This window comes from Apteryx mantelli, chromosome 13 (assembly GCF_036417845.1).
Source record: "Apteryx mantelli isolate bAptMan1 chromosome 13, bAptMan1.hap1, whole genome shotgun sequence".
Classification (NCBI taxonomy): Eukaryota; Metazoa; Chordata; class Aves; order Apterygiformes; family Apterygidae; genus Apteryx; species Apteryx mantelli.
The window spans coordinates 24,626,617-24,645,241 of NC_089990.1; the positions used below are offsets into that span (position 1 = coordinate 24,626,617).

The 18,625-nt window shown below is 46.1% G+C and overlaps 2 protein-coding genes across 2 annotated transcripts; one reads left to right on the forward strand and one right to left on the reverse strand.

Annotated features, from left to right (window-relative positions):
- The first annotated feature begins 742 nt into the window (after positions 1 to 742).
- LOC106489836 (glutamine amidotransferase-like class 1 domain-containing protein 3, mitochondrial) lies at positions 743 to 5,339 on the forward strand. The gene is made up of 4 exons (XM_013949097.2): positions 743 to 876; positions 2,751 to 2,922; positions 3,805 to 4,006; positions 4,661 to 5,339. Exons 1-4 carry the CDS (start codon positions 769 to 771, stop codon positions 4,851 to 4,853), a joined length of 675 nt encoding a protein of 224 aa, XP_013804551.2. The 5' UTR covers positions 743 to 768; the 3' UTR covers positions 4,854 to 5,339.
- An 8,795-nt stretch (positions 5,340 to 14,134) lies between these two features.
- Positions 14,135 to 18,208, reverse strand: LOC106489861 (centrin-2). The gene is made up of 5 exons (XM_013949132.2): positions 18,146 to 18,208; positions 17,690 to 17,848; positions 16,646 to 16,774; positions 15,718 to 15,855; positions 14,135 to 14,901 (listed from the first exon to the last, which is right to left on the reverse strand). Exons 1-5 carry the CDS (start codon positions 18,146 to 18,148, stop codon positions 14,812 to 14,814), a joined length of 519 nt encoding a protein of 172 aa, XP_013804586.1. The 5' UTR covers positions 18,149 to 18,208; the 3' UTR covers positions 14,135 to 14,811.
- Between the last annotated feature and the right edge of the window lie 417 nt (positions 18,209 to 18,625).

An 18,625-nucleotide genomic window follows, 5' to 3' on the forward strand; every position in this document is an offset into this window, starting at 1 on the left:
AAGACAGGGGAGAAGAGGTTTCCGCATGAGCAAGGGAGTCTCCTCATCACATGCTGGGAACCTTGCTGTCAGGTGCCCCTTAGGAGGTCAGAGGTCTACCAGTTTCTCTCCTTACCATGCTACCACTTTCCTAGCAATTGGTGTTGTTACCTTCTTGGAGAGCTGGTGCTGTTGACAGAGTCTCAAGTTATTCACTTCTAACCGCAGGGCCCAAAGGCCAGGGAACAACTGCAATTGGGTGAAAACTACTCTTCAGTGACAGGGTGCAAGGGTGAGAACATTTAAGGTCCAAAAGGGAAACTTGGTATTAAAAGAGAGAGGCTGCCGTGCAGTGTAGGGTTTGGAGAATGGGGCACAGAGAGGAAATTCACTAGCTTGAATGCTTGCTCTGGGCTGGCCTCCTTCGGTGCCATCACATGCACAAAGATTTTGGTGCTTTAGTCTGAAATAGAATGGAAAATTGACAGCTGAGAAGGAAAAACACAGTTGCTCTGTTGAACAGGTCATGTCAGCTGGGGATACTTTGGGGACAACGTGCTGCAAAGAAGGTCTGCAAGGGAGCTTTCAGTTTAGGAAACAAATAATATTTACATGCCCTGCCTGTGGCACTGGAAACAAAACCTCCTTGCCAGTAAGAAATTCAGCCCTGCCCTCCTGGCCCCACCTGCGCCTGGGGGAGGGATCGTGCTATAAAAGGCTCCAGGCAGTGAACAGAGATGCACAGCAATCTGGGGCTCTCCAGGGAATCCTCTCACTCTGGTGGTGACCATGGGAAAGAAAGTGGCTGTTGTGCTGGCTGGCTGTGGTGTGTACGATGGGAGTGAGATCCACGAGTCTTCTGCTGTGCTGGTGCATCTCAGCAGGGAGGGGGCACAGGTAAGAGGCACCCTGGCAGGTTGCTGCCCCATCTGCGGCTCCTTTTGCCCTGCTCTGCTTTTCACTCTCTCTTTCTCTCTCTTGCAGAAGATACTCTGCTCTAAGGATCTTTGCAGCTTACTGGACAAATCACAAGCTCCCCATTGCTGCTGGCCTCACTGCAGAGCATAAGTAATCAGAGTCAAAGTGAAGGGCACAGTGCAGGAGCCGCTACAGTGAGCGTGGAGAACTCCCTGGTCTCTACTTTGCTCTCACAGCTTTGCTCTACAGAGGGATTGGCTGGGTGCTCCGTGTTGAGTGTATTCAAGCTGTGAAGCAAACTTTCCTAAACACATTCTCTATTCTTTTTGGCTGACACTTCCTCTTTTCTGCTTTGGTATTTCTGTTTAAAAAGCTATTACTGTTTTGGGCTTTTTGAAATACACCTTTTTAAAGCCTAGAAGGCTAGAATAGAAGATAGATGAGTTCTTGTGAGTTAAACTGCAATAGGGTTAAAAAAGGCAACCCTCAAGCAGCTGCTTAGTGTGCCATTAATCACTACAGCCACTCTGCAAGAGTGGAAGGGGAAGGAGAGAAGCCATGTGTAACATTATCCTGAGCTCTGAACCACCCACAAATCTGGGCCAGAGCCTTTCTCCTGGAAATCGGTGTTGCTCCACTGACTACAAAGGTGCAGTGGTGATTTACATGCTCTGCAGAGCCAGTCAGCCCAATTCCAAAGTCTTCCGAGCATGTATTCTCAGTTTGGGTTAAAGGTGAGATGTGTACAACCCCTCCTCTACTGTCTGTATTTTTGTCTCTTTTCTTTTTCTCCTGGAGCTTCTGCAGTTGTTCCCCTTCTGCCTTACTTCAAACTGGTAGACACATCCCTTGGATTGCAGGGGACCTCTAGTGGAGGAAACTCAGGCATTTCCTCCCCCTGCCCCTCCTTTTTTTCTTTTTTTCATCCTATTTGCCTAAAGAAACAAAGCTTGCACAATTGCAAAATGCATCACTCATCTGTCTGTTTGCCACTCTCCACCCTTAATTTCTGCATGCCAGCTTGAACTAGGTCTGAAGGAAGGGGAAGCATTTTCCAGGTAATGAAATCCACTGGCCTTTGGGAAAACAGTGGCTGGAGGGAAGAAACTCAAATTGCTGTCTTTGAGGGAGGCTCCGGTTGGACAGCACCTCCTGGGTCATCAGCAGCCTCAGGATGAGTGGCCAATCGGCAGGTGTGAACTAAGCAGTCAGTCAGCACCTGCATGGTGACTGGCCAATCAGCAGGCATGAAAGGACTGGCCAGTCGGCTCTCACATATTGACTGGCCAATCAGCAGGCATGAAAGGACTGGCCGGTCAGCACCCACGTGTAGACTGGCCAATCAGCCCACAGGCCTCCTCAGGTGCAGTGCCCAGCTAGGCATAGGGCTGCGTTGTCCTTCGCTTGGGGGGTAGCTAGGGTAGGGCTGGGGCTGTCACAGTGAAGGTGGTTGTTTGGGACGCAGATGGCAACCTCTACGAAATGAGCTTCATGAATGGCTCTTGGAACGCCTTATTCTCCTAGGAGGGGAGGGAGTGGCTTTCCCCTCTCCCCAGATTCAGCCCCCCAAATAAGCAGTGTGGACTAGATTCTTTGCTTTCACCTAATACCCTTGTCCCTGCAAGGTAGGTGCAAGGGTTCCCCATGCAGAAGCTACAAAACTTTCTTTCTCCTCCCAGTGACAATAACCTTCCCCATGCCAGTGTTGGATACAAGTGAGCCTGAGGGTCACTGTGTTCACCAGCAAAGTTCTTTCCTAACAAAGTAACCCGAGCACTTTCATTATCTATGGCCTTGCAACAGTGCCTAGGATATATGCCCAAAGAATAACAGATCTTACCCTCCCTCCCCAGGCAGAGGTTTATGCTCCTGATGTGGACCAGATGCATGTCGTGGACCATGTAAAAGGACAGCCAACTCAGGAGAAGCGCAATGTGCTATTTGAAAGTGCCAGAATAGCCAGAGGCAACATCAAGGATCTAGCTAAACTGGATGTCAAGGGACTGGATGCCCTAATCATACCAGGTAGGATGGCATTGGGGTCTGCAAGTTCAAGGTTTTAGGCTGGATGATCTCCAGAAGTCCCTTCCAACCTCAGCTATTCTGTGATTTGGTGGAAGGGCTTAGAGTATGCCATAAGCCTTGAATGACATGGGCTTTGTGGCCTGGAGAAGAACCGAGTGGAACCATTGGGGAAGATGACAGTCTGGAGGAAGGAAGGGATTGGAAGGATGGCCATCTTCCATCTGTGCTGGTACTAGTGTGTTTGCTTGGACTTGTATTACAAGAGCACATGGCAATGCAGAAGCTTACTCCCAAGAGGAGAAGGCAGATAACTGTTGACTTCTTATCCTCTGTACCATGTACTTCATTTGTCTCTACTTGATGAAAGGACATACCTATACCATCCCCTCCTACACCAACATGCCTACCCCCTTATTAGGAGAAGGAGAATCTAGGACAGAGAGGGGGTGACTCAAAAGTGGAAAGTTTGATAGGCCTGACAATTACTCTTTGGTGCAAGTATGGCCAAGTGACTTCAGTGTGGATGGACTACCCTGGGAGCAAGGATTAAATGACAAGAAAAAATCTGTAAGCAAGCTCCACCATAATTCTGGAGAGAAGAGCTCATGGGTGACAGAGGGTAATTAACAGAGCATTGATACCTCTCCAGTTCAATTTAGAAGCAACAAAGTTGCTTTGGAGTCTCATCTCCTGACAGTGAGGAGCTGAAAAATACTCAGAGGCTCAAAAAAGCTTAGCTTGTATATTTTAGCTCTTTTGTCAACATTGGACAAATGCTTCCATCCACCAAATCCATTTTAGCATTCTACTGGGTCAATTCTGACATAAAAATTCTGCCCTTGAGTAGTAATCTTCCTGTCTAATCCATTTCCCTTTTCTCAGGTGGCTTTGGAGTGGCTAAAAACCTAAGTACCTGGGCCACCCAAGGGAAGAACTGCATAGTCTCCAAAGAGGTGGAGGACATACTGAAGGCATTCCATGCTGCCAAAAAGCCCATTGGCTTGTGCTGCATTTCCCCAGTATTGGCAGCCAAAATCTTTCCAGGCTGTGAGCTGACTGTGGGTCACGACACAGAATGTGAGAAGTAAGTAATCACAAAGTGCTGATATAAAATCATGTCTTGAACATTGCATGATCACATCCCTCCCCAATGTACGCAGCACCCTGTCTCATGCTTCTCTCAGTCCCAGGGTAGGAAAGACACCAGACCACTGTCTCATGAAGCAGATGCTGGGCAGGATCATGGTTGCGCAACACTTCATAATATTATGAGAGGGAGGGGCTTAAACTGCCCTTACTCATCCATGAAAGCTGTGAACGAATTCTTCCAGTGGTAGGAAAGGAACTATGCAGGCTCTTGCTGTTTAGCTGGGAAGTAAGGTCATTTGTAGAAAGCTGGTGAAGAAAGCCCAAATGCAAAGTCTGGAGGGGGGCAGGGTTAAGTAGGGAATGTCTACAGTTTTGCGTCAAGGTCTTATTTTTGGCTTTACTTAGGATTTGTAACTTTCTGTAATCTGGAGGTTTTCCTGCTTAGCTCTATAACCCGTGAGAAATTCCTCTGACAAAAAAAAATTTGGATCCTATTGAGCTGGCTTTCTGCCAGGACCATTGATTTCTCTGTAGCAGCTTTGAAGCTGCTGCCATGAGGCACTCATGGGCTTTTCACTCTAGGCCTTCGTCAGATCTTTCTCTGCAATGACAGTTTCTCCACTCAGTGTTTACTCTCTTATTTTTGTAGATGGCCTTATGCAAAGACTGCTGAGACCATGAAGGAGCTCGGTTGCAAGCACGTGAACAAACACGTCACTGAGATTCATGTGGATGTGAAGAACAAGCTGGTGACCACCAGTGCCTTCATGTGTAATGCCCCCATTCATGAGATCTATGACGGTGTTGGAAAAATGGTCAAAGAAGTGGTCAGACTTGCCTGAATGCCACAAAGTCGAAGGATCCAACTCTTCCAGAGTGCAGGCACTGAGCATAAGATAATGTCCTTCCCCCTTTACACCCACAAGTCAATAGGAAAACTGCTACTCAAATGGAGTTCTTTCCCTCACTGAACCATTGCTGGCTGCTGAGGAGGGAGAACAGTGGAGCAATGTAGGCATTGCTGTCTTGCCAAGGACACACCGCTTACTGTACTGACCATAAAATGACAGTAATTGGAGTGTCAATGTACACTGAGCTGACATGCAGTTGCCAGGTCTCCACAGGCCTGAGATACAGGTCTTTGGTTGTGAGTAGCAGAGGAGTCAGTCATGACTGGGCTGACCTGACATATGCATATCATGTGTAAACAGGAATTTGCCCCTTTCTAAGATACTTTTCAAATCTGTCTTTGCTGGTTCAAAGCTCCCCATACACTACCACCTCACAGAATGGATGTATTAATGGCCCAAGGAAGGAACATGATTATGCTATTGAATAAAAGTAGATACTTGCTATGTGTGCTGAATTCTCCTTCACTGAATGACATGCTTTTATCTTTGCCCTGTGCTCTGTATTAGAGGGTGCTCTTAGTGCTACTGGTTGGCCAATGAATGGGGAGAAAGGTATGGGAAGAAGTCGCCAGTTACAAACCACACTTGTTTTGCTTGGATGCATCAGAACTCAGATTTGGGCATGAATATGGCATCCATTAATGAAAAAGGGAAGTAGGTATTCCGGACTGTTTTTTTTTCTCCATGCTGAAGTGAATAACTAAACCAACATTAGCACTGAAGACTAATGAGGGTGGTTGAACACTAGAACAGGTTACCTGGAGAGGTTGTGAAGTCTCCATCCTTGGAGATATTCAAAACCCGACTTGACATGGTCCTGGGCAATCCACTCTAGCTCACCCTGCTTGAGCAGGGTGTTGGACCAGATAATCTGCAGAGGTCCTTTCCAACATCAACTACTCTGTGATTCCATAATGGAAAAAGGTTATATTCTGTTCTTATGTTAACAGAAGACCTGCTATGATATCATGGGGTATTTAGGAAGCAGCCTTCCATACTACTCCCAAGCAGAAAGAGTCCAGGGCGATGTCTAGGCATCCTAAAGAAAGTGGTACAAGTTCCAGTCTCTTCATTTAGAAAAAAAAATAGTGTGGAAGAAAACTCTGCATTGCAACAGGGACAGACAAGATACCTGTCTAGCTCAAACTTGAATGGCAAGTTGTACACTGTTTTGGGTGATCAGCAATGCTTGGCAAACAAAGGCACTAAAAATAACCCAGTATCACAACAGTTGTTCAGACAACAGGCCAGGCACAGGCTAGAAGGAACCACTCGTCTATGTAATCTGACCATTCTGCAGGAGCTGTAACGAGTACAGTAACTTACATTTGACTGAAACAAGCCTTCTAAGAGGATCCAGTCTTGACTTGAAGACACTGCTTATACCATTTGATAGCTCATTCCCACAGTTAATCAACATCATTTAGAATAAGCCATGTTTTATTTCTCTCTTATAGTTGAAGAGTATACTTCCAGCACCTGAATATTGACAGGTTTGTCTCCATTAGGTTGAAGAGCCATTTAGATGGTAGCTGGTATGTTCTTGTTATACAGGTTATTATTCAAGTAGCATTATATAATCTTTACAGACTGAGCTGTTCAATTCTTTAAGTATAAGACATTTTTTTCTAAGCCAGCAACTATCATCTGTCACTCTTGTAAGCAAACTCTTCAGGCTTTTAAATCCTTTTCAAACCACTGGCACATTTTTGCACTCTTATCAACATGGCAAGATCCTTCAAGACTCCACCAAGGACCAGAGTGGGAAGGAATTTATCCACATGCTGCAGTGGTACTGCAAAGAGGGGCACCAATATTTATGGGAGGGACAGAATAGCCCAGAGTAGCGTAAACCACCACTTTTACCCAGGTTTCTTATGAAAATTGAACTTATCCAATCACCCTTCTCTGTGGTACTTTTTTCCACTGGTCCACCTAACAATCATTTTCAACCCACTGGCTGTCCTCCATAAGGTTTGCAAAGGTGTAAAAGCTTCCAAGATATAAAGCATCAGCCAGTCTGGGGAGAGCAGCTGCTAGGGAGAGAAGGGAAAGCGCTTACCAGCACAAAAATCCTGTTGACTGTTCCCTTGGTCCTTAGAGAATCCCTCTCAGAGAACTGTGGTGAGTAACCCGACCTCAGAACAACATTCAATTTGAATGTGCATTTTATTAGGCAGGAAGCACAAATGAGTGGTAGGCCTCATTACATCTCCTGGCCTTAGAGCTGCAGATTTTTTTCCCATACTGCTTCTTCTGAAGGGGGATCCAAAGCCTAGGACATACATTACCTTGCCTTACAGAAAGCAAGTGCATCCAATTCCTTGAACTGTCCTTTGCACAGATGCAGGAGTTCAGGAAAGGTACAGAAGTTTCTGACATCAGTACTAACTTCTGAGAGTTATACAGGGTTTTCTGAGAGTAAAGAGCATTTTGACTAACTTATCAGATAGGCTGAAAAGCAACAGGTTGTAATTACAAGAGGGAGAATTCCAGGCACTAGCTGGAGAATTTGAACCAATCTCAGACTTTAGAACCAACCCACACAGACACAGAGCTAGTAACAACACTGTTTACTGGGATGTGGAAAACTGCTTGCAATAGCAGAGCACAAAAATTGACCCCAGAGATAAAACATTAACAATATCTTGCCTAGGAAAGTCAATAAACTGAGTAAAACCCACAAAAGCTAAGGAAACTGGAGAAAAGTGCCATTTCTACCTGTTGTTTACAATGGAATAGGAGAAAAAAACCCCATCATGTAGTTATGGGTCAGTCAGAGTCAGGATCCGCAGGAACTCCTGTTTATTCACTTGCCCATCTCCATCCAAATCTGCTTCATCAATCATTTCCTGTGGGATAGCAAAGATTTGGAGACCAGCTTAGGTGGGCTCTGAGAGGGTGGAGATCCAGAAAGCCTGAACACCTCTTAAGGTTTCAGGCAAGGCTTCAGTTTAATACCAAGTGAGACAGAGACCTTGCATTAGACTTTAGCACTTAGACACATGATGGAGATTAGAGAGGAGGCAGGTTTACAAACCAGAGCAGCAGTGGTGAGTCGTTCCTTGCAAAGCAACACAGAGCAGTCCCCCTACTAACGATCCCTGAACTAAGGCACACCTCTCCCTCCCTGAGCAGAGCACAGGAGGAACGCGCTTGTACTTCACAAACCTGCAGTTCCTCATCCGTGATGTCTTCCCCAACTTCAACAGCCACCAGCTTGAGTTTCTCAAAGGAGATCTTGCCGGTGCCATCATGATCAAATAGCTTGAAAGCTTTCAGGATCTCCTCTTTCGAACATGGTTCCGCCTTAGCAAGGAAATGAAAAATGCCCCCACGCAAGCATGACATCATACCGCTCTACAATCCCTAGTCAAGCACTTTAGCCAGGAAACATTTGGAATCAAGACATCCTTTTGGGGAAAGCATGGCCATAGCAGAGAGTTATTTACCACTGCTATTTCACATTTGCTTTTTTTTTTTTCCTCCATATTACTACATATTAAAGGAAAAACTCCAAGCGAAGTTGTTTGAACAGCATGGGAATTTGGCTGGGAATATCCTGACCACGCTTTGTCAGGAAGAGGCGGATTAGCAGAACTACTGGAGGAGGAAGCAATTGCCAAAATGATCCAATGGCTACAGCGATATTTTACTTCAAAAGTGAGCCTGCCTGTGCTCCAGCCCTTACTCACCTTGCACACAGGCAATGCATATACAAGCTTGCATTTAGGTGTGGGCTTTGACTGAACTCCAGAGCATTACTAGGGGGAAAACTTGGATCTACACTTACCTCTTAGCATGAGTCCAAGCATGGTCCACACCCCGGTTAACTATAATGGCAGTGACAAGGGAACGGCCACACCAGATATGCCCCAGTTACCTCCTGTGCATTCCACAGAGCCTTGCAATGAATCACAAGGATGACAGAGGCAGGACCAGGTGAGCTGGTGCTCTTCTAAAATGGCCTTTGTCTATGTGCAGTCAGGACTGGAAGATACAGAGGTGTCTGAGCCACAGGAATCTCAGAATGAGGGATGTGGATGAGGAAACATGAATCAGAGAGCTGATATCAAACAGCAGCCCTTAGGACACTTCACAAACTTGAGTGGCTTTTGCTTGCAGGAGGTGCTGACAGTGTCAGCGGGTTTTGAGGAATGATTTCTGTGGATGGTGAATTGTTCATGTTCATCTGATGTATGACATTTGTTTACCGCTGTCTTAACAAAATAAAAAACCTTGTGACTATAGGCACAGTACTGAAATTTCATGTGAAAAGGTTTAAGGAAGGAAAGGGGGCAGCATCAATCCACATGGTATGTTGGCCTTTGCAGTAGTTTGAATGCTAAAAGGCGGATCCTTTCCTGGATTGTTCTGAGGCCTTCAGGCTCCCAGTGAAGATCCCAGGTGCTCTGTGTGCTCAGCACACTCCAGAACGGGGAGGAGCTGTCTGCTGAAACGTAGCTGAGCTCTAGCTGAGCTAGCCATCCTGCTCCCTATATAGTCCAAGTAAAGAGACAGGAGGGCTAAGCACCCTTGGACAGAAATGACTCAAAGTTTATCTTCCCTGACCCATCCTCATCAACTTCGGAGGCAGGTGATGACTCAGAAAATGGTATGTGAACCTGTCTGCTTACAAAGACTGAGATTCCCCTTGCCTAATTTTACAGTGCAGGTACCCACAATAGATCGGGTCACTCTGGCTCCCTGCAGGGGAGAAACAGGAGTTTATCAGTTTCATCCGAGCTCTTTACTTGGACTATATAGGGAGCAGGATGGCTAGCTCAGCACACTCCAGAACGGGGAGGAGCTGTCTGCTGAAACGTAGCTCGAGCAATGAATTGGGGTCCATGCTAACAGGCTGCACAGGTCCATGAGACTATCCTTGATGACCAAACCTGCTTAAGAAGTTTCATACCCCACAGTCCTGCTCCAGATGCTCATTTTTTGCCCTTATATTGCAGTTTAGCACCCTACTTTTTTTACCTGGCCACAGAGTAAAAGATGTTGCTGAAATTAGACTACTAATAACACTACTTGGAATACGAAGGCTATCTCAGCTCATTTTAGAGATTCAGGTTGCTACTTTTCAAGGCACATCTCTAGCAGCAATACTTGTGTGCTGCATGACCCCCCTCTGCCATTCCCATCTGCTCCTTCTACTCCCCTGCTGGAAGGCAATGCACCTCCCTCCTGAAAGTTTAAAAAATATTTATTTAAGATTATTTTAAATAAATATTTATTTTTCTATTAGGGTTATTTTTAACCCAGACCACTTTCCCCACGCAATTTTCCTCTGTGCTTCCACAGTCAACTAACGGGAGCTGGGGGGAAGCACACAGGAAAAAGCAGAAGAGGGTAGGATCTGTGCTAACTGATATGGCACCTCAGTGCAGATGAGAGCTGACTCAACTCCCTTCTCCATGTGAAGGGGAAGGAATTGTGCAGATGACTGAGCAGAGGAGGAAGGAAGGGGTTTACAAAATACAGACTAAGCTACTCATCCACCACTGTGTCTCTATAGACCATGGTTCTGTAGTTGTCTAACTTCAGTAGCATGAGATTGTAGAAAGTTCAGGGAAGAACTGTAGGCATGGGCCAATGACAAGGAAGGCTTCAGTCCCTCCAAAGAAAACCTGGCTAAAAAGTTGGCACGATCGCTGCTGGCTGCATAACGACTTGGAATTCAGGCAGCAAAGTCTGTTAGCACAGCAAGGCATCCAAAAGCAATGGATGGCAAACACTTAATTGCTTCGTGACAGCAACACAGCAGCATTTATCAGGCGCTTGTAAATGATTAGCTCTATTTGCAACAGTTACGCTTACAGCCTGTCGTTTGTGTTTGACTACAGCAATTCAAGTTCCAAGCGCAACTACGGTCATGAAGCAACGGTGTCATTTCTCCCAGCCTGAGGGGATCCACGATTCTGACCCGGGTTACTCATACTGTACAAACACATCTCTAAGAGCGGCAGGCTGAACGGCCACGCTTCAAGTACCACCACGGTAGGAAAGCAGGGGATCCCTAGGTATCTAGCTGAGACTAGCGGTCCTTGTTCCTGACCAGAGTTTCTTCTCCAAAGGAGGCGCGTGGAAGAAGCAAGGCAGCTGCGCGGGGCTTCATGGTGGAAAAGAGCCAAGAGTTACCGCACCCCCGAGGGCAGATACCGTTTGCTTTACTTCTGCCGCCCTGGGAGTGCTCCTCCGTGAACACACTGCGGATTTACAGTTCCTTGCCTTCAGGTCCTTGACGTCCATCTGTCCCGAGCCATCGGGGTCGAGCAAGTCAAAGGCTTCTCGCAGCTGCTGCTTCTGCCCTTCGCTGAGGGGGATGGCGGGTGGGGGTCTCTTCCCCTGGGCCCGCACCGCCGCGGCAGCGCCCGCGCCGCCGGCGCCTTCCGCGGAGCAGCCGCGGCGCTGCGGGAGGAACTGCCGCGGGGCTCCCACGGGAGGGCAGGGCCGCGCCCGGCGCCTCCTCCCGCCGCCCCTGCCGGCTGCCCGCTCCGCTCCGCTCCCCTCAGAGACGCCTCAGGCGGGGCGGGGCGGGGCGGGCCAGGCCCGGCTCCCGCTCCCCCCGCGCCGCGGGGCGGGGGAGGGGACGAGGGGGGCAGGACGGGCCCCGCCGCGGCTCTCACCATCCCGCCGCCGGCCGCTGCCCCGCCGCGCGGTGCTATGGCAACCAGGCCTCTCATTGGCTAGCGCTCCTGCTCCTCAGGAGGAAGCCGCGAGCCGATTGGCCGAAGCGCTCGCTCGCTCCCGCCCTCCGCGGCAGCCGTTGCCGCCCCGCGGGGAGTGCGTTCCTCCGCCATGAGGAGCGCCTGAAGGCGGGCAGCGCTCGCGGTGCTGCCTGCAGCGGCCTCGGACTTCGTCTCCCCGCGACCTGACAGGCTCTTCCCTCCTCCCCGGGATCTTCCCTTTCGCCTCCGTGGGCCCCCTGCTTCTCTCAGAGACCACCGCTTCTCGGGAACCCTTCCTTTTGGCACCACCTCTTCTCTCCAGGGCCTGAAACCCCTGTGAATTGTCTCTGTGCAGAAGCCCAACGTGCTGGTTCTGTCTCACATTTCTATTTATTGGGGCATTCAGGATCTGACACTTCTCCTTAGTCCCGCTATTACCAGAATTTACTGGCTGCAACTAACATGTTTGTGCTTGAGGGTTCAATTTCAGATAATCACTCCTCACATGTATCTGCCCCCTGTCAGCATTTGCAATAAGCTCTTTTTTTCCCCCCACCTATAACAGCTTTGTGCCTATTACTTTTTTTTTCTGTGGAGAGACAGTGGTGAAGGCGCTGGTTTTTAATTGAGACTAGTACTCCCGGCTTCCTGTGCCACAGTCTGAGCATACGAGCACAAATATGAGGTAGGAACCCATCTGCTTTTCGCACCTCAGGCCAATTGCAAACACTTTGACAAGGGAGTAAGAGACACATAATACTGCAACGAATATGAAACGAGGTAGTCCATCAGCCAAGAGACAGTGTTAGCATACTTCCTCCCAGGAATAGGCTTTCACTGAAGCTTACCACTTTTGAAATAATAAACAGAAACCTTGCAAGCCCCCCAACCTTGGAAAAAAATACAAGCAGAGCCTGCACATTACCAGAGAACTAAAGCATTAGTCAAAGCCCCCCACAATTAGGCTTTGCCAGTTGAGTACCTTTGCTCAGAAGCATGCAGCCCCATACCCCACCTGTTCTCATTTGGTTCTTGGGTGCAAGGAGAGCACCGAGCAAGTCTCAGACTTAATGCTTCAGCCAGCAAAATTGCTGTACCCTTCAGCTGCTCCTCCCATAAACAGCACTGGATCTCAGCCAGAGAGGGGACATAATACACATCCAGATCTGTTTGTCTTATCCCAAGTTGCAGGGCTGTGAATCCTGCAACTCTGTTGAAAAAAAAAAAGTTAGTGCTCCTTAGGATTCATGCAATAAATTATTTTAAAACAGACTGGCCCCATTCTAGAGGTTTACTCCTAGAGAAAGATGGAGTGATGCACAAAATTCCTTGCATGGTTGCCAGTAACTAACTCAGTTTAAGATCCATACATCATTATCCTACATTTGGAATTTGTGATGAGGCCTTCAAAACTAAAATCCCAACTACCCTGCCTGGATATCTGAAAATAGTGCAGCAAGCTGAATATTATTTCTGAAAGAGTGAGTGATCCACATCATGCATGTTTTGAAGAGAAGCATTAGAGGTTGACCATCAGTGACGAACTTCTGCATATTGTACTGCAGTTGTTAGGTAAAATGAAGCTTAAGATAAAGATCAGGAAACAGATTTCTGCACAGCAGAATTTATCAAAACCATGAACCGTGCAGCATCAGCAGAAGACTGAGGTAGACTGGATAAAGGAGTGGAGAATGTACAGAAAGCAACAACTGTACATTAACTGATAAATTAAGTAATCGGAGCCTTTTATGTGCAATTTATCACTTACTATTTCTCTACATATGTCTTGTGCTAAAATTAGAAATCTGTTTTTACTTTCTAAATAGTTTTTTGTAACATGGGTATTTTACCACATGGGGGCACAACACATTGCAAGAATCTTTTCTACCCCGCAGTGGTTCTTCTGATTTACACACAATGCCAAAGCAAACACAAGGGATTTCTTTTTTAATATGAGAAAAGGGCTTTAATTGAATTTGGCCTATACCACTGCTGTATTCACTTATAATTTACTCTGATGTTTAGTTTAGTCTTATACATTTCCCATGTTCACAAGTTGTGGACGTAAGCTAAATGTTTGGTGGCTGCACTGGGAAAAAGGCAGATACTAACTCTGAAAAGCAAAGCAATAGATTAGATTTTTGAGTCAAGGAGAGGCTACAGTTTCTGGAAAGGAAGAATCTCTCTTTCCTTTGCCTGAGAGTAGAGAGAGAGGAATCTAGAGGGATTACTGAAACAAACAGAAGTAGCAGAAAGACATGGGAGTTTGTTTCCTTCCAACACAAGGAAAGGGCCACCCCTCAATTACACCCTTACCTCAGATAGATGCCACTTCAAAGACAGAGTATACTGTAGCCGCTGCTTCTGTAGTGAAATGTTTCGTAACTAGAACCCTTCTGAAGACTATGTAAAAGTTGAAACTCTTATTAAAAAAAAGTATCTGGAAGAATTGTTTTATTGTTTGCCAGCAAATCAGAGTGAATGCTGCACCAGCTGACTTGTTCGTATTTTTGTATACTTCTTTCCACAACTCTGATGGCTTAAAATAAGAAACTTTATTTTAAATACAAGCCTACATTTGAAGCCACTGAATATTACCCCAAACATACAGAGCTCTAATCATCAGAACTGGTAACTTTCCTTTATTTGCAGAAATTTCTTCAAACTTGTGAATTGAATAGCAGTAAATTAAGTTGTACCAGTCTATCTACTTACTTTTTCAGTTTAAAGAACATATTAAAAAAAGGGAAGGGAATAATCTCCATAAGACAGAGTAAAAAAAGCTGATCCCTGCAAATACATCATATAAAGAATTTACTGTAGCTGGGTCCAAACCAAGACATTAGACCAAAATACCACTTCAACTGGTGGGAAATACAGATTTACACTATTTGGTTTTGAGACCTCTCTTAACCAAACCATAAGCATTTGACACATGGATTTTAGTCAAATAAGAATCTGAATACTGTCACTGAAAGTGTGATTTGTGTATCTAAATCATAACAGTGTAAAATCTTACAAGCACAAACAAGCAACCATGTAAACAGTTTAGCAGTTGGTAACTGTACACAGACATGAATTTAAGATCATCGACTTGAAAAAAAAATATTGACCTAACTTATTTGTTATCTCAAAAGAAATAAAAGACTGGAAAAAAGTGAGGCACCTACCAAATGTATACGCACATGTGCAAAAATAAATAAAATTCAGTTTCAGTAAAGGCTGGTCTTCTTCATGATCCGCAAGAATTCTTGCTCATTCACTTCCCCATCCCCATCTCTATCTGCTTCATCAATCATTTCCTGAAAGACATTTGTATTCAGAAATTAGGTTAGATCCACTCATACTGGAAGGGAAGACAGTTTTAGCTCAATGTGAGACCTACCATGCTACAAAGCATTTACTAAATCAAATATTAATATGTTCATATATAAGATATGCATATATATATATACACACACACACTTATGAGTATATATAATGAGTTGTATTATAGGATCTGTCCTAGGAGAAACAAAATGCTTGGAATAGAGTCATTCCTTTTACATCACCCTAACTTCATAACACCGCGATTCTACTGACACTGTGACAGTTTACTGTGATATAGTTCGGGCAGCCATATATGCTTAACCCATCTTTAGCCTTAGAATGTATTTCACAGTCAAAAATTGAGAGACGTTCTTCTATTTCTTCTGGGGTAAAGGGGAGATTTTCGTAACAGCTCAAGCGTAAAGATCCCTTGGGATGCTAGAGGACAGCATCTAAAGCTAAGACACTGCTGCCTCTACCTAAAAGCTCATTGACTCCGAAAGGGCTTCCTTCCCCCACTTAGACACAAATTCCCATTCCTTATTTTTGCTAGCTCTAGGGCTCAGCAAACCAGTCAGAAAGATGGTTCAGCGCTCTAAACAGAAGGAAGATTAGATTCAGTAACTGTTTATATAGATTTTAGAATAATGTAAATATGAAACCAAGTAATGCATGCATATTCAGTGTCTGCCTTCATATTTAATGGACTCACTGTACTCTGGACTTTACTATGTCCGCTATACACAAAGGCGGTCACTGTGTGTTCATGCATGATATGGTTTCAGATTTATGTTGTACCAAGTACAAACCTGCAGCTCTTCATCTGTGAGATTTTCCCCCAGTTCCTTGGCTACGCGTTTGAGGTTTTTGAAAGAGATTTTGCCAGTTTCATCGTCATCAAAGAGTTTGAAAGCTTTGAGAATCTCCTCTTTGGAATCTTTTTCGGCCTTAAGGAGGTAAACATAAGTTTAGTGGGGGAAAAAATGGTTATGTTGTAGGTAACACCCAAAATAAAGACTGCAGCTATAAAATACCAACATTAGAAAGAAAAAAAATAAAAAGACACACCCACACACCACACACACCCACACACACCCACACACAAATCCCCAGGAAAACTCACTTAAGAGTAAATTTAAAGAAGCCCAACAAGCAGGAAGCATATGCATAAAAACTGAAGGAAGTCAGGGAACCTTAACTCTGCTCACACAGCAGTGCCTCTTGAACCTCAGGGTTTCAGGGGGATTTTTTTTTTTTCCTCCTATGTAGAAACATTTCTCAGGGATTTCAGCATCCTCCACTGTTAAATATTTATTTTTACTTGATATATTCTATGATTTTTAAAAGCTCAGGTTTCATCTGTAATTATTTTATAAACTTAGGAAAAGAAAACACAGAGTACATTGCTGCACTTTCATCCACATAATGTGTGAAAACTCCTGACAGCTTTCTGCAGGCCAGAACTGTTTTTCATCCGTGTTAAAAATCTTGATTCCAGTGTTCTTCCCTTTTCACACACACAAAACTAGTTGTTAAAGAAGCTTATTAATGATATCATTCTTTCAACCTTAACTTGAAAAATGTGATAGGGTAGTCCCCATCTTGCAGGTATAAGTTTTACATATTTTGTTGCCAAGACTAAGACAGTGCCTTTAGCTACCACTAAACCCAAAGGAGATGAAAGGTACTCAACCATTTTCAAAATTGCTTCCACTTTGACTTTCAAAATTTATATACCATTTTCTGTGTCATCACCACCAAGAAGTCATTGAAACTGATTTTTCCTGTTCCTTCCTTATCAATATCTGATATCATTTTCTTGATCTCTTCTTTTTTTGGTTCAAACCCTAGAGCTCTCATGGCTACCTGCAAGGACAAAGAAATTATAAGCTATACAAAATTGTAAAGAAGATGACAGAATGAAAAAAAAATACCCTCAAAAAAAGCTACTCTAATAAAGAGGCTTTCATCATACCTGCAACTCCGCAGAATTTTAACAGTTTTTAATCTGATGGCACAAAGATGGAAGCCCTTAAGCTTGTAGACCACAATGAACTTAAACCAGTTCATTTTTCATTCTAGTGACAAGACTTATTTCAATGAATGTACGGAAAACAGGAAGCAAACACTCCACACCTCTTCAAGACAACACTCCTACAAGCAGCATATCCAAGGATGCCTTCACTTGTGCACACCCACATGCTTTACTTTTTCCTTCTCTGATGAACAGGCAAATGACCACCAAAAAATCATTTATCCTCCTCCCTATTGCCTTAAGCAATGTGGGCATCCAATTTGCAAATAGAAAGGGCAAATTCTGAAAGCTAAAGAGTTCTAGTTTATTGATTATTATTCTTCCCAGAGCAAAGGGGTGGGGAGACATAGAAGATATTCCGCAACATCTAAAGCCAGGAAAATGAATAGCATTGGTGTATTCTATAGCTTGGCTAACCTAATTTCTAAAGTATGCAATCCTCAACAACAATTAGCAGAAAAAAAGCCTTTTTTCTTAATATGCAGAAAACCTTTCTGTTTTACTAACATGGAAGGAGATAACGGGGAAAATACAGAACAAAGTGTTTTTGCCAGCCTGGTTCTAGAGACACCTGACACGGCAGTAAGGAGTTATAATCAAAGAGAAACGTGCCTATCTGTTGCAAGATGTTATGTTGGAAAAACATTTTTTTTCTTTCTTTTCCTGTTTAACATCATTTAGGTGCAATGGCCCTTTTACTTTATGACCCGAGTTCAAGTGTACTTTTAGCACTAGGAAATCCTTGCCTTTAACTCCTTAACATCTATGTTCCCGGTGCCGTCTGTGTCAAACAGGTCAAAAGCCTCCCGGATCTCCTGCTTCTGGTCCTCAGTGAGCTCCAGCTTGGGACTGGCTTTCTTCCTCTGGGACGTGGCTCCCAGCGAGGGCTTCTTAAAGCTGGAGGCCTTGGCACAGCGACACAAGAGCAAAGGGGGATCAGGCGGACGCACCGCCGCGGTAAGGGCGGCTCAGGCCCGCAGGACAGCGGCCGCCTCAGCCCCCAGCCCTCGCCGCGGCCCCGGGCCGCTCCGGGCGCGCAGGGGCCGCAGCCCCGGGGCCGTGGCGCCGGGAGGCCGTGGCGGAGCAGCGCGGCGGCCGAGGCCCCGTCCCGCCGCCGGTGAGGGAGGAAGGGAGGGAGGGAGAGAGGCGCCGCGCGCCACTCCCCGTCGTGTCGCGTCGCGTCGCGGCCCGACCGCACTCACCATCCCGGCGGCCGGTGCCGTTAGGGAGGCTCCGGTCCTGACCAGCCTGCTGTCAATGCCACCCTTTCCCATTGGCTAATGCCCCTACGCCGCTGCTATGGCAACCCTCGCTCCCATTGGTGGAGAACTGGAGGCGGGAGGCGCTTGGATGATAGCTATTGGCCAACAGGTAGCTGGGGCGGATCCTAGGGGAGATGTACGGGGGAGAATAACCTCTCCGCCTTCCGTCAACACGATTGGCCGAAGTGGGGAGGCTGGGGCCAATCAGCGAGCGACAGCCGGCTGGCGCGATGCTGGGCCCAGGCTCGCGAGAGGAGCAGGGGCTGGGATGCCGGGAGAGTGGGCGGGGCTGACCGGAAACCTCGGCGCTGATTGGTGGGCGTGGAGGGCGTGGCCGAAGCAGGGGGAGGAGCTGGGGCGGCCGCGGTGAGGAGCGGCGCAGGTGGGGGTGGGCGGCGGCGCAGGGTGGCGGCAGGCGGG